This window comes from Mobula birostris, chromosome 3 (assembly GCF_030028105.1).
Source record: "Mobula birostris isolate sMobBir1 chromosome 3, sMobBir1.hap1, whole genome shotgun sequence".
Lineage (NCBI taxonomy): Eukaryota > Metazoa > Chordata > Chondrichthyes > Myliobatiformes > Myliobatidae > Mobula > Mobula birostris.
The window spans coordinates 76,293,745-76,310,746 of record NC_092372.1 but is presented as its reverse complement, the minus strand read 5'-3'; the positions used below and the strand labels follow the sequence as shown (position 1 = coordinate 76,310,746).

The 17,002-nt window shown below is 37.8% G+C and overlaps 1 protein-coding gene across 2 annotated transcripts in view; it reads left to right on the top strand.

Annotated features, from left to right (window-relative positions):
* Positions 1–17,002, top strand: part of pcdh7b (protocadherin 7b) — a 418,393-nt gene that overhangs the window by 189,198 nt on the left and 212,193 nt on the right. For both annotated transcript variants that reach the window (XM_072252916.1, XM_072252915.1), the window contains exon 2: positions 2,290–2,506. In XM_072252916.1, coding sequence (XP_072109017.1) covers positions 2,290–2,506 — 217 coding nt within the window. The remainder of the gene's footprint in view (positions 1–2,289; positions 2,507–17,002) is intronic.

Below are 17,002 nucleotides of genomic sequence, written 5' to 3'. Positions count from 1 at the left end.
ATTATTTTGCCCCCTTCATCTAGGTGGATTTTAAGGCCTTGCAACATCTGCTGTAAATTTCTTTCCAATTTGCCAAGATGATTCCTATTCATTTACAATAATTTACTTGTCACCAATCTCTGAAGATGTTCATTTAAAGTATTTTATGAACATTCAGATCTTCAGAAATAGGCAAATTACAATTTTATGAGTTAGTCTCAGATGGGTCATTTATTAGTATGAGACACATATTTGATTCAAATGACTGAGCTTGAAAGAACTGACAGAAATAGAAGGCATTGTTCTCAGAGAGAAACCTTTTGTTCTTCTTTTCAGACGTCTGATCGTTTGGATGGGAGAATAATACAATTCATTCTTACTATTCTTTTACTTGTTTTTAGAGTGTTTTACAAATTGGATGGTGCAGTGGGCAGGACTTATTTTGTTTGTAAGTCAGATAGATAGCAGTTTACATAGGTAGTGTTGTATTAAGCACAGATATATAGCAAGCGTTTGCAATACAGGTGGCACTGTTGGTACAATTATAAAACAGGCATATGTGACTGTTGGCAAAGTTGGCATGAGTGGCACAAATGAGAACTTTGGAACAGATGGCAAATTTGGCAGGTTTGACAAAGTAGGCCTGGCTGGGAAGATTTTTACAGATGGTATAATTGGCATTGGAAGGATGAAATAGTACACATGACACATAGGCTCACAGAAGTATCAAACCTCCAAAACATAGTTGCAATAATTGCCATGTATTTTCATCTATTTTTATTTGGGGTGGTGCTATCGTTAGCTTCCATTTTTTTTGCACTCTACTTATATTTGCACAGGGAAGTGAATTTACACAGGGATCTTTGCATTCTTCACCAGAAACCTCAAGGATAAATCATTACTGATATATATTTTATGGTATTTACTGAGGTTTAAGTGTATTTCTGTTTCTATTACAGTGGATAGATTAGATCAGGGGTCCCCAAACCAGGATCCATAAACCACTTGCTTAATGTTACTGGTCCATGACATAAAAAAAAGATAGAGAACTCCTGGATTAGAGCACAAAATATACCAGGAGAAGGATTAGGACATTCAACCCGTCAAATCTGCCTCATATTCCTTTCTACCCCATTGTACTGCCTTCTTCTCATAACATTTGATACCCTTACTAATCAAGAACCTATTAACCTCCCTTTTAAGTACACCCAATGATATAGCCTCCACAGTTGTCTGCGGCAATGAAATCCAGATTCATTAAGAAATCCCTCCTAATCTCTGTTCTGAAGGGATGTTGTTCTATTCTAAGGTTGTGCCCTCTGGTCCTGGACTGTCCCACTGTTTAAAACATCCTCTCCAAGTCTACTCTATCTAGGCCTTTCAACATTCTGTAGGCTTCAATGAGATGGGGCATGCAATGGGGTTTCACTCCATTATTAGACCATAAGACCATTCCAGTCTAAAACATGTTCAAAAAGATCTCTGTTGCAAATTCTAATAGACCTGTTGAATCAAGTATGGGCTAAAGGCACCACCAGTTTGAGTAAAGGTGGTGAGATGTAAAATACAGTTTAGTCATGGGTTTTAAAGGCAATGTAGAAGGAAGGGGAAAAAGTAGATGGAGATAAAGAAATTGTATAGCCAGGATTACAATAATATTAGCAGATTTGACACATTAAAAGTGAATTGTGTATAAATTTTACAACTTGTTTCAAAATAAAATTTCTACTCAATTGATAAAGCAGTTTAAAATATTTGAGTTTTATCTTCAAAAAGAACCAATACATGTTACCAAAGTGTGTTGATTTTAACCTCTGGCATTTACAAGGAACATTGAACATTGTAGATAGTGGGTGGCTGATCCCCAATGCTGCTCTTTGTCTGCCATTTCAGACATTTTGAGATCAGTCCGAATGGGTAATCTGAGAATTAAGTGAGTTCTATATAGTTAGACTGGCAAATATTACATGAGATGAAGTCTATAGCCACAAGATGTACTGTTCTGAGGATGTCTTCAAAGTAAATAATAATAGATGAGAGACTGTTTACATGTTACTGCATTAATTTTTACCAAAGTTAGCAAAAACTACTTTGGCAAATTATGGTTAGCTACATTAGTAACATCTGGCATACCCAAGAATTTTTCACATTGACACAGTGACATTTGTTGCTGGACTATAAAGTGAAATGTTCATTCAGTATTACAGCAAGTTTCCATTGTATTCTCTGTGCTTCATATAACACAATTGTTGCTTTGCGAATTTAATGATATAAATACAACTATGACACTTATAGTCATGTTTCTTCTAGCCCTTTCGTCGAGTGACTTTCTCTGTGGTGAGTCAACCTCAGGATCCACATCAAGGGTCCCTACAGAGCTGTTACGACAGCGGCTTAGAGGAATCGGAAACTCCTAGCAGCAAGAGTTCATCGGGACCAAGACTAGGTTCACTCCCACTTCCAGAAGACAACTATGAGAGGACCACACCTGATGGAAGCGTTGGTGAGGCAGAGCATATGGAAAATGGTAAGGTTGTAAAAACACTCCTGTTTTCTTCAAAACATTAATTATATTGATATTGATGCTGGAATAAAGGATTTACAGAAGATAACTTTGCAATACAAAATTCAAAGCACGGAAAGCATTATTCTGCTTTTTTAAAATAGTCCTCAGTGAATACAAAGAAATTCACATTAAGATTGTAAACGTCATTCAAATTTCCAAGAAGCTACATTATGGTACTAGTTTATTTTAAGTGGACTTGATTAAAGGGCTTTTTATCATCTTCCCCTGAATCATCTACACATGCTCTTAATGGAACAGGAAACAATTTTATTTTAATTGTATTTGTCAAGCTATTGAACCTGTTTTGTTTATTCCCTGTTCTTTCCTGCTGTAGAATGGTTCAATGGGCACGCGTTGTCCTCTGCTACATTATTCTCATAGTCTTTACTCATGTGTGCCTTAGGAAGGTTACAGGTCACTATCTAATGGCTAATGGGCTGCGCTGTTGGGTGCCTCAATACCTCACCCATCGCAATTGATGATTGCCCCATTGCAGATTATTTCCTCGAGACAAATGAAATATTGGGTATCTCTGAGGCTGATATGGTCATAGTGTTAAGGAGAGGTTATGAACACTGAACGATGCAATGATGTTTTATTCATTGCTTAAATTTTAATATGTCTTTAGAATTTTCCCTTTAACTTTTATTGTTCTTCAAATTGCAGTTTAGGTTGAATTATTAAATAAATATATGACATTCATTCATTATCAGATTAAAAATAATTTTTGCATTCACAATTGACCTATGTGCAAGAACTAGCTGAGAATACTACAGATAGAGTACCCAGGGATTCTGGAAGATGGATGGCTCATGCTGCATTAACACTGGAATGTCATTTATTTCACTTTCATGAAATAATCTTCCTGGTGAAATTAAGTTAAGGCACTGTTTAGCCAACAGGATATTTTTTGCTGTGTAAGAGAACTGATCTAAGTAATCATTCATGTCCTTGCTCAAAGATATATTGACTTGGAAGAAAGTTATATTGGCCAGTACGTCAGGATACAAGCTTCACTGTGAGACAAGCTGCATATGTCAGCAGTTATAGAACCTGTGTGGTTAGAGCTTGCATTAAGGCAAGCATTAGGATTAATTACATGGAAGAAGAATAAATAATTTTGCTATTTTGCTGTCTTGCACTCAGATGTATTTTGATAACACTAGAGATTTAATTTTATTATGTATTTGCTACTTACTTTGAAGCAGGAAAATGTATCTTCACTCAAAAGCAGTTTTCCTCCTTTTGCAGCACTGTTCTTAAACCTGTGCATTATTAGTTTGGGAAAAGAAAGTTATTTTCTAAACATAGAAAGCCAGCATAGTTAGTTCTATTCATGCTGTTCTTCTGTTTCTTTAAACCTGTAGCTTCTGCAGCAGAGGTTCTTGCTACCTTAACCTGGAACAAATGGCACTTAACTCATTCATCTGCATTTCTTTTACATGCCTTTTTATATGGAGACATTAACCAAATTCAGGGGAATCAGTGAATGAAACAGTTTAACATTTCTTCTGGTCAGTAGAATTCAATATGAAAGTATAAAGTACTCACATGCTAAAGTCACACAGCATTATTTTCATATGAATTATTATTTACTCTGCAATAATGCTTTTCAAATTTTATGACTTTTTGTTCAAATGGCTTGCACACTACTTCGTTATTAAATTTGTTTGAACCTAATGAATGGAATGCATTGGTACATCATTGGTAACCCAACATAAAATATAAATATTTACTCTCAAAATTGAAATCTCATCTCTATACAAAAAAAAGTATAGGGTCACTAATTGGGTTTAAATGACCTGCATAATTTAATTAATGCACTACTTAAGTGTGGGAATTAATCTCTTATTTTATTGTTAATCTTGCAGCCTGTATAAACCTTGCAGATGATTGTTGCAAATGATACGAGGAAATGGACAAAGAAATGGCAGATGGAATACAGTGCCAGGAAGTGTATGGTCATGCACTTTGGCAGAAATAAAAGTGTAGACTATTTTCTAAATAGAAAGAAAATACAAAAATCTGACATGGAAAGGGACTTGGGAGTTCTTGTGCTGGATTGTCTAAAAGTTAATTTGTAGTTTGAGTCAATGGTGAGCCCTCATTTGTAGTATTGTGAGCAGTTTTGGGCTCCTTATCTAACAAAGGATGTACTGACATTGGAGAAGGTTAGATGGAGGTTCACAAAAGTTATTTTGGGATTGAAAGGCTTATCAGATAATTAATGGCTCTGGGCTTGAACTCACTGGAATTCAGATGAATGTGGAGGGATCTCATTGAAAGCTATTGAATATTGAAAGGCCTCATCAGAGTGGATGTGGGGAGAGTCTAAGATCAGAGGACATAGCCTCAGAATAGAGGGGCATCCTTTAAGGACAGAGATGAGGAGGAATTTCTTTATCCAGACAGTGGTGCATCTGTGGAGCACCTTGCCACAGGTAGCTGTGGAGGCCTTGTCATTGTATATGTAAGGCAGAGATTAATAGATTCTTGATTGGTCAGGGTGTGAAAGGTAGAAGGCAGGAGATTGGGGCTGAGAGGGAAAATGGTTTAGCCATGATGACATTACAGAGCAGACTCGATGGGCCAATTGGCCTATTTCTGCTCCTGTATCTTATGTTCTAATAAACATGTATTGAATATATAGTCTTATAACATTTCTCCTTGTCAGGGAGACTAAGAAAGGGCAATGCCTTAACTCTTTTAATACAACATTTTATTTGTGCAAACAAACACATCTGCAAAAAGACAACCTATCTTATCTTAACCTATAAGATAGGTTACCCAATAACCTATCAACTTGCATATGCAAGTGGAAACATTAGAAATAATGAAGAATGCTTTTTAAGCACATAATCTTGTAAATAGGTTTTACCTTTTCCGCCAGGTTCCTCATTTTGAAAACGAATTGACCTTCCTACTTCTCACCTAACAACCATCAGCATTTCCTTTTAAGAGAGTTACACTTTGGAATCAGTTTCAGCTGTGTTATTTGACATTGCACTAACGTAGAATATGGAATAAGTAGGTTGCAAGGATTGATTTAGTAGCAGTACTTTAAGAATCCCTTGAGGAGCATATCAATGACATTTCACCTACACAGTCAATGCCAAAGAAAACCTCACTTTTATATTTTTACAGCCGGCGAAAGGGCTGACAAGACAGTCTGTTAAAATGCTCAACTAGCAGATTTTGGAAAGTAGGGGAACTATTACTAAACAGTATTCATTGTTATCAAAGCTTAATGATTTCAAGCTGATACCTGTAGCAAAACTGCTGTAACAATTAAAACCATGAAAAGGGTAAGATTATTTCTCCTTTTGCTCATGAATACCGACTGATTACACTGTGGAGCAGACTTCTTCAACCTTTTTTGCCCTGGAGAAACCCTGGAGATAATTTTCAGGTCTCAGGGAAATAAAAATAATTATATCTACAGCTCACAGTACGTTAGCGTGGTCAAGAAGCTGCTGATATAATAATCCAAAAATAATTGCCAGTGCTGTTTTCAGTAGAGAAAGAATTTTTAGCCAACTTTCTTGAAACAAAAACAGATAGTTCAGCTTAGCTTTTTTTTTGAAATTAATCTTTCTTTCCCTTTCATAAGTTTTAAAAACTCATAAGGCAAACATAATAAATTTCTCAGCTCTGGGTCAAACTTGGGATAAGCACACACAGAATTCATCTTCAACTGAAATTAGACAATTTCTATCCTTGCTCTTGATGCTTGTTAAACAAGAAAAAGCTTGCTCACCCATGTAAGAAGTTGAAAACTGTAGCAAAATGTACATTGTTTTCCAATGAATGGCAGTATACTCTTCTTTTACAGAAATCCAGAACTTGCCCAGGGGCAGGTCAGTAAATCTCATCTTAAGTGCATGGTCAGAATGCAACTCACAAAGTTCTTCCTCTTTACTCAAAGTCAAGTTCACAGGCTGAGCAGAAGAATCAGAGAAAGGGTCCATCACCCAGTCATGAACTTGTGTTGAAGGAGGAAAATTACTGTTCAATTTTGTTCTGCAGTTCTTCCGGGTAGTTTCAGTAAGACTCGAGACTTTCTGATATCTTTCCTCACTCTCAAACCCAAGAAACAGTGGAAACATTTCAAGATTTCTTTTTGCAACATAATTTTTCCAAAGATTCAGTTTCCTTTTAAATTCAAGAATCTTGTCACTTGAAGTCAAAACATTTTCTCCAGGACCTTGCAAAGACTTGCTCAACTGGTTCATGTGATGAAAAATGTCTGTTAAGTAGGCTAGTTTCTGCAGCCATTCTTCATCTTCATAGCTCTCAGCAAAATCTGGCCTACTATTTTCTTGAACACTCTTCAGCTCAAACATCCTGTTGAGAACTCTTCCTTCACTAAGCTACTGGATTTCTGTCTGTAGCAGGAGATTGGTGTGTTCTTTGTCCAGGATTTCACACAGTTTTTTAAATATTCTTGAGTGAACTTCTCTTAAAGCTACTCTATAACTTGCTTCCTGCTTTTTTTTTTAACTGACTGTGACTTTATTTTCAAAAGATTGAATATGTTTGTTTTGAGATTCCAATAGTCGTTTATAATAATCAGCACTTTTATGTGTCATATAGCTGTGACTTGTAGTTAAGTGTCTTTTCAATTTTGGTGGTGTCATTGCTACATATTTAAGTTGTTTGCCACAGACTAGGCACAATGGAATAGAATAACTTGGATCACTAGTCCATGTAAAACCCATTTAAAAGGAAGTTTTCATTGTAAAGATGGACTTTTTTTGTGTCTGTTGTTGCACTAGTACAGTGAAATGACTCAGAAGATTGCAATTCTTCATCATTAACTTAATCAGAATTGTCCATAGGGTTAAGCCTAGACTCCTCTTCCATCTCACACCTTCTCTTCAAAGATCGCCACACTGGACCATCTTTAGAATGAAAATTTCCCTCCAGTTTCCTACTACACTGGTAGGTTGTTCGCTCCCATAAGTCAGTCAACAGTGTTTAAGCGGAAGTTGGGGAGGGGGGAAGAGGCTGACATCACAGCCCAAGTTGGGCGAGTCCATTCACAGCTCGGAAACTACACTTAACGCTCCTCAACAGCCTACCGTCCTCCCCTCCGTGCAATACAGTGCTCATCAATTATCAATGACTTCCCCTATTTTGCATCAAAAACTGAGAATGGACTCAACCAAATAAACACGGTCCAACTAGTCATGTAGGCAGGGTTGTAAACACGGCTTTTGGCAGCCTGACATTCGTAAATCAAAGTATTGAGTATAGGAGTTGGGATGTTATGGTGAGGTTGTATAAGACATTGATGATGCCAAATTTGCAGTATTGTGTGCAGTTCTGGTCACCTAATTATAAGAAAGATATCAGTAAAATTGAAAGAATGCAGAGAAGATTTACTAGGATGTTGCTGGGTCTTCAGGAGTTGAGTTACAGGGAAAGATTGAACAGGTTGGGACTTTATTCCTTGGAGCGTAGAAGAATTGAGGGGAGATTTGATAGAGGTTTACAAAATTATGAGGGGTATAGACGGAGTAAATGCAAGTAGGCTCTTTCCACTTAGATTAGGAGAGATAAGTACGAGAGGACATGGCTTTCAGGTGAAAGGGGAAAGGTTTGGGGGAACATTAGGGGGAACTTCTTCACTCAGAGAGTGGTGGGAGTGTGGAATGGGTTGCCATCTGACGTGGTGAATGCGGGCTCACTCTTAAGTTTTAAGAATAAATTGGGTAGGTACATGGATGGGAGAGGTCTGGAGGTTTATCGACTGCGTGTAGGTCAATGGGACTAGCAGAATAAAGTTTCGACACAGCCTAGAAGGGCCGAATGGCCTGTTTTCTGTGCTGTTGTGTTCTATGGTTCTATGGTTCTAACTGCGCATTACCACACTGGGCTGAGATTGCTAATGGGACTACTAGGTCACTACATGCGCTAGCAATGCGCATTGTGCACAGTTCAAAAAGCAATGTTTTGTTTTAATCACAGTCTCTCACGGAACCCCTAGTGACTGCTCACGGAACCACTGATGAGGAGCCCTGCTATAAAGGATAATAGAATGATTTGTTCACCTCTACCAATAAGCAAGTCAGTTACTGTTACAAAATGTTTTTTTTTTGTGTGCGTTTGACAGCCCAAAATAGGCAACAATCAAAATTTAACTTCTAAAGTCAGTACAATACGGAAAGTCTTCAAGCATGCAGATAGAAGTCATCTGACCCACCGGTTCTTATTAATTTCTGAAAGGTAATCTCTTACATCTCATTCCATCCAGCCTTATATCTCCACAACTCAGCAGCTTATTGCCCCTTACACTTTTTCATCAACTTGCCCGAGAGTCTTTCTCCATTAGGAGATAATGTACAGCAACTCATCAACCAACTCATGTTTGAAATGTGGCTTATGCTTAAGGACAGAGCATATAAGTTCTGCACGGACAACACCTGAGTTTAGAAATGAACCCAGGTCCTTGAGGCTGTGAAACAGCACTACCAGCTGCTTTGTTGTTTTTTCTCTATTTAAATGCAAGTGAATTCTTAGTGTCAAATTGAAATCTTGCTTGATCTGGGTGAACTACAAAATGAATTCTGATTCTTAGAAGGAGACTTGGATCTTGTATTCAATATATCCCAATAGAATGGGAACAGTATCTAGTGTGTATAAATATACAATTTGTGCTACTGAATCAAAGTTGTTCAAGTAGATGAAAACAAAAATAAGAAGAGACATGAATAGGACATTCATTCAGTATTACTCATTTTATAACACTGAAGGATGAAAAGTTTACTCTCTATGTATACGTTTGCATCTGCATGTAGATGTATATAAATCAGATATGATTGAATAGCGGAGCAGAATCGATAGACTGAATGGCCGATTTCTGCTCCTATGTTTTATTCTCTTATGATCTTAGATCAGAGATTTCCCACCACAAATCTGGCTACTCTGTTTTGTGATTCCAGATTCTATTACATTAGCTTCCCCTGCTACATTAGACATGGGAGTCACCCAGGTGTGATTATATGTCTTAAGTTTTATTTACCACTAAAGATTCTGTCTGATTGCTGAAATATGAAAGAAATGTGTATGTTTTTTCTACCAACATCTCAATGACAGGAGGTATTTTGTTCAAAGTTTCTTGTCATAACATATGTTTAATATTGTGCTTTATTGAATAGAACCAGAATCTTTCCAAGTGTTCAATTCAAAGGTTTCACATTTGCTAATCTCATATTCAAGTTCCGAAGTAACATATTAACTGATTCAATCCTCCAAAAGATAACAAGGTGAAGTACAAATAAACACTGAGTCTAAAGTATCAATTAAAAATCATACCTGTCACACATATTGACTAAGTTATAGACAGGCATTCTCTATTTACTTCCGGTAATAGAGAGGCAGTTACATGATTTTTAAGCTGGCAGAAATATAGTGAGATATAATCAAAATTAAGCCAAAGCCTTACTATAGATGTTCCCTACAGAAAAGCAAAATGTGTGCTATTATATGTTATGAAGAGCAGGAAATAGTTAACATGCAAGGTGATTGGTATAAGTATCAGAATTATCCGGAGATTTATTTTCCCCACCTCTTCTATGCAGATACATTGCTAATTCTATATGAATTACAGTATTGTAGGGGAGGAAATAAATGAATCAAGATGCTCAGGAACAGAAATGAACAGAATTTACTTTCAGTATTTCAGCTAATGAGACAGTACTCCAATGTGCCCACACAAAAAGATCTTTAATGAGAACATTAAATGAGAGGAAACTTAAATTCCTGGGCCATGTCATCAGAAAGGGAGAAATAGAATGCCTTACATTACAAGGCCGTATGCCTGGGAAACGCGGAAGAGGAAGGCAAAGAAGAAAATATATGGACACTGTGAAAGAACTAACAGATCTAAGTGTGTGAGATATCATTGACGCTGCATGGGATCATTCGATATGGAAAGCTGCGATCACCCAAGCATATAACACGTGAGGCACATGAAGAAGAAGAAGGAGGAGAAGGAGAATTTCAGCTTTGAGATCCAACAAACCTTTGCATAGAACTAGAAATCCTTGAACAAAACTCAGATAAGAACACTTATAAAAGCTCAGATAATGCTCTGCCTCAGAAAGCAGTAGAGGCCAATTCTTTGGATTCATTCAAGAAAGAGTTAGATAGAGCTCTTAAAGATAGCGGAGTGAAGGGATATGGGGAGAAGGCAGGAAAAGGGTACTGATTGTGGATGATCAGTCATGATCACAGTGAATGGTGGTGCTGGCTCAAAGGGCTGAATGGCCTACTCCTGCACCTATTGTCTATTGTCTAACACATGGATTGGTTCTAAGTCTTTTATAGTGTTCTACAAGAAAACAAGGGAAAGAATCTCAAATCTTAACGCATGAGTGGGTCACACAAATTGATGGAAAATACTAACAATGAGATCACTGAACAAAGGACTAGATGCGGACCTACAGACTGTCAGACCCGCTCTGCCATGCAGTAAGATGACTGATTTTCTGATTGAACCGGGTACAGTAGCATAGCAGATAATTCCTAGACTGGTCTTGATATTCCTGGACAAATAATAATCCAGAAACAGGGGTGGAAAGCTCACCATTCCAGCTATGGCATTTTAATTCATGTAATTATGACCCTTACTAATAGTGACCATAAAAGTGCTGGATGGAGGTTAAAAATTCATTTAGTTCACTAATATCCTTTAGGAAAGGAAAATCTGTTATCTTTGCCCCACCTGGCCTAAATATAACAGAACACCCATTGTGGTTGATTCTTAAGTGCTTCCTCAGGTTAGAAGCAATTAGCAATAGACAATAAATGTTAGCGTTGCCAATGAAGTTTACATGCTGTGATAAGATTTAAGTTTGATTTACCATCCAAGTGTTGAAATACATAAAATGTGCTCTCTGGATTAATTGTACTCAAATTAAATAACTTGAAGATTTTGTTGCTACATAGGAAAAACTAGCTTATTTGAATGATATTGTTAGCAAATAGTTTAACATACTGTAAATTGTATTAAACTATTGCACATCAACCTACTCACATATATCTTAATTCAATTTATGTCCAAAGAAAATATGTCAGTCTCAGTCTTGAAGATAATTGATTGATTTCTAGGGTGACGGTAAGCATAGGAACCTCAGGCCTCAGTGTCCTTATGCTGACCTGTTGTTATACTGGGATTGTCTCCTCCAGCTCTAAACTCTTTAAAGCAAGCATTCAACATTCTGCTCTGAATTTTATATATTTCAAAGACATCAACCTTCATTCTCAATGACTGTACAATATACTCTCCACCACCTCTCTAGATGTTTCATAATTAACTTGTGCAACATATTTGCATATTTTTCAGAATTTGTCCTGTGAATATCTTCCGTTCTTTATTAAATGGTAATAGTTAACTAAGTACTAATTGGGATAAATAGCAATATAATAATAATTTCTAAAAATGTTTTTTTCTCTTAATCTGTCAAGCACAGCAATGTGTCATTGAAAGATCTTCACAGGTGCATTGTTCACCAAAAAATAAATTGTATATCACCAAGTTGTTAAATAAACATAGACTTTCTTTGAACCCTTTTCTACAATCATTATTTCACAGTTGGTTAAAGCAGAATTCCTGTTTTTGAATCCCAAAAGTGAAAGCTGAAATTGGAATATAATTGAATAATTTTTAATGTGCCAGTCTGTATTGTGATGATGTATTGAATTGAGTAAAAATCTTTATGTTACGTCTCCATCTATATGTGCCATGTTCAATCATAGTAACTTATACAAATAGTCAATGTAATATAGAATACACTCAAATCAGTGTGAGTTCATCAGTCTGATGGCCTGGTGGAAGAAGCTGTCCCAGAGCCTGTTGCTCCTGGCCTTTCTGCTGCAGTACCACTTCCCAGATGGTAGCAGCTGGAATAGATTGTGGTTGGGATGACTTGTGTCCTCAATGATCCTATGGGCCCTTCTTACACACCTGTCCTTGTAAATGTCCTGAATCATGGAAAGTTCACAACTACAGATGTACTGGACTGTCCGCACCACTCTCTGCAGAGTCCTGCGAATAAGTGAGGTAGAGTTCCCATAACAGGCCTGTACCAAACTTTCTCAACCATCTGAGGTGAAAGAGGTGCTGTTGTACCTTTTTCACCACACAGCTGGAGCGTACAGACCACATGAGGTCCTCGGTGATGTGGATGCCGAGGAACTTGAAGCTGTTTACCCTCTCAACCTTGCAATCCCTCAATCCCAGATCCATTGTCAATAGTGGTTAGCCCGACTCCATTCCTCCTGTAATCCACAACCAGCTTCTTGTTTTTGCGACATTAAGGGCGAGGTTGTTTTCTTGACACCACTGTGTCAGAGAGATGACTTCTTTCCTGTAGGCCATCCCATTGTTGTTTGAGATAAGGCCAATCAATGTAGTGTCGTCAGAAAATTTAATTAGCAGATTGGAGCTGTGGGTGGTAGGGAGAATCAGCAGCTTTAAATTCCAGAGCTTTAGCATATCTGATGACCTATCTTCAGCCCAGCTCAGAAGGAAATGTAATCATAAGGAAATCGTGTCAGCATCTTTACTTTCTTAAGAAGTTAAGGAGGTCTGGCTTATCATCAAACACTCTAACAACCTTCTGCAGATGTACTGTTCAAAGTATCTTAACTGGTGTGGCATTTGGAATGTGCCATTATGTAAGAAGCTCTAATGCACTCTGCCCAATCCATCAGGGGTACATCCCTTCCCACCATTGGCAGTAGCTCAGGAGATGCTATCTCAAGGATGCAACTTCTATCATAAAACATCCAAACCATTTGGGCCATGCTATTTTTTTTCCTTTTTTTGCAGCTACCATGGGGCAGGAGGTACAGAAACTTGAACTACCATACCACCAGGTTCAGCTACTTAACTTCAACCATTTAGTTCTTGATTTAATGAGCAAAACCTTAATCACTACAGTTTAGCAGCACTGAAAACTTTGATCAATTTGCACTAAATGTTCTTTTTTTGTTGTACTTGTGTTTTCCTGTAAAAAGTGTGTATAATCTATGTTTAATTATTTTTTTCTTGTTAATGCTGCTTATCTAATGTTATATCCCGTAAAGCTGCTGCAAGTAAGTTTTGCATTGCACCTGTGCATATGGTAGTAAATTCAATTCTGAGACAAGATTTTAGTTTGTGCATTATTTCATTTTGTTATTTTCTATCTAGCCACAATATATTTTATGACATGCTTTTCTACAGATTTTTTTCATGTTTTAGGTTTATGTTTTTGATTCTTCCCCAGTCCTTTGTTATGAAGAAAGAAAACATTTTTTTTTCTCTTTCTCAGAGGCTATCAGCTAATTTCTGACTTTGTTTTTGGCCATTCCCATTGTCTCAAATTCTGTGTGCTCTATTGGAAACTGTATTTATTGGGCAGAATAGAATTGAGACAGGGGTTCGTTCTCATTCTGTGTGATCTAGCGTTAGATAGATGGATAGATAGATAGATACTTTATTGATCCCAAAGGAAATTACAGTGTCACAGTAGCATTACAAGTGCACAGATTTATATATTAGAAGAGAAGTAGAAAGAATAAAACAAAAGTTACCTCAAACAGTCTAACGGGGGGGCAGGGGGGGAGTCATCACTTCTCTGGCTATAGGTTGGCTCATTATAAAGCATAATGGCCAAGGGTAAGAATGACCTTATATAGTGCTGTTTGGAGCAGCACAGTCGTCTTGGTCTATTACCAAAAGTGCTCCTTTGTTCAGCCAAGGTGGCATGCAGAGGGTGAAAATCATTGTCCAGAATTGCCAAGACATTCCATAGGGTCCTTTGTTCTATCACAGTCCCCAGTTTGACTCCAATAACAGATCCAGGCTTTCTAGACAGTTTATTGAGCCTGTTGGCATCACCCTTAATGATCTCATTGCCCAGCACACCACTGCATAGAAGATTGGACTGGCAGCAATATGTGAAGGAGAACATGTGAAGGAGCAGCCTGCATACTCCAAAGTCTCCTCAGGAAGTAGAGGCAACTCTGGCCCTTCTTGTACACAGCATTTGTGTTGATGCTCCACTCAAGTCTGTCATCCAGGTGCACCCTCAAGTACTTGTAGATCCTCACCACATCGATGTCATCCTATCAAGGGTGTCAGGGAGCAGTGCAGGCTTAGTCTTCCTTAAGTCTATCACCATCTCCTTTGTCTTACGAATATTGAGCTGCAGGTGATTCAGCTTGCATCATTTGACAAAGTCCTCCACCAAGGCCCTGAGTTGTGTTATCAAATGACAATCTAGTGGAACTGCTGGTGATAATTGTCTGAATAAGGTTCTAATTTGTCATGAGTACAACACATTGTAAAGCCGGTTCAAATATTTTAGGTACTGCACATATAATATATAACTACTAGTTATTTTGTAATTCAGTATTTTTCTAGCAGAAACAACAGTTGTTGATTCATGAACAGACAAGAGTCCATATAATAACAATAGAACATCCTCATGAAAATTAACATTTTGCCTAAGAAGGAAATGTTCAAGCTGCTTTGTCTTCTTAATATTAAAACTATGATGTGCATGGATTCCAATATAAACATGAAGTGATCATGTTCAGGGTTTTTTTCTGCCAATAATAGAGATTGATGTGCTTTGCTATGGTCAAAGTTAAAATTGACACATAATTTCAATGATATATATTGGTCCTGCAGTATCAATTTTTCTTTTTTTTTATAATTTCAAGAGGTTGAATAACTGGTTCCTTTCCCCTTATTCTTTAACAAGGCTACATAACAGAAAAAAGGCAGAGCAACGAGCCACAAAATATCCCTGAATGGATCAGAACAATGGCAAACAGCTATTACATGATATATTCCTTCAATTTTGGCTATAGCATCAGCTATGGATCAGTTTGTAGCACAATTTTCTCTGTGTCAGTAGATTGTGGATTCAGATCCTATTCCTGAAACATCAGCATAAAAAAATGATGCTGACTCTTCAGTCTGACACTATGGGAAATCCATTGTGCAAGGTCCCTGCCTTTCCAGTGTAATATTAAGCTGAAACTTTATCTGCTTCCCCAGATTGAGGTTAAAACATCCATAACACTAAATTGAAGAGAAGTAGTTGAGTTATCCTTGTGTCTGACTCAATGTATATTCCTCCATCAATATCATTAAACAGATTATCTTATTACAACATGCTGATTACAGGAATTTATTTTGTACTTACAGTTCCATTTTTCCAACATTCTAACAATAACTACACAGTTTAGTATTTCGTAAGGCTTACTACCTTGAAGTTATTCATGCTTGATACTTTGTAACATTTTGTCAGTATTGGTGATGCTATGGCTTTGTTTTTGTGAGTCTGAGGTGGCTGATGACACCGGTGTAAGCACTAGAGACTCTTCTTTTTTGATGAGGGAAATCAATGGGTAGTTTCTGAGAGGATCGGTTACTTCTACTGGTTCTGTGTGTTATTGATGCATAATTTTGAGGTTCTCAATACAATTTCAAATCTTCCTTTTCCACTTTAAGTAGACTCGGGACAGAGATTCATAGGAGTCGGTCAGGATTTAACTTTCTTTAAAAACATAAAAAAGCTACTCCCAGACTGGAACCCAGGGAAGGCCTTTAGAGGAGGAGGTATGATAAAGTTGCAATATTAAACCAAAACTCTTTCAGTCTGTCGGATTAAAAATATTGTTGTATTACCCTCACAGTCATAGTTTCTTGGCTACATCAATATATATTTTCTCTTTGTAGATTCCATAGAGCAGTTCAGAGGTTCATATTCAGATTGATCTTGGAACTTATATTTAATACTACATAAACTGATAAATAAATTCCCCTTGACCTCAATCCACAAAGCTTTTATCAGAAAGTCTATCATATTCTACAGGTCATCTGTTGTTGGCCCCCAACCAACACATATTCCACTCTCCCCTCCTACCCCTCCTCACAGTCCCCCACCCTGCTCTCATGGCTATACCCCTTCCCCACACGAAACCACCATGGTGGGCTTCACAGCTGAACAGGTGAGAAGACAGCTGAAACGTCTCAACCCAGGCAAGGCTGCAGGACCAGATGGTGTCAGTACCAGGGTGCTCAAAGCCTGTGCCCCTCAGCTATGTGGAGTACTTCGCCATGTATTCAACCTGAGCCTGAGGCTCCGGAGGGTTTCTGTGCTGTGGAAGACGTCCTGCCTTGTCCCTATGCCGAAGACACCGCGCCCCAGCGGCCTCAATGACTACAGACCAGTGGCATTGACCTCCCACATCATGAAGACCCTGGAGAGACTTGTTCTGGAGCTGCTCTAGCCTATGGTCGGGCCACACTTAAATCCCCTCCAGTTCGCCTACCAGCCCCGACTAGGAGTTGAGGATGCCATTGTCTATCTGCTGAATCGTATCTACGCCCACCTGGACAAGCCAGCGAGCACTGTGAGGGTCATGTTTTTTGACTTCTCCAATGTGTTCAAC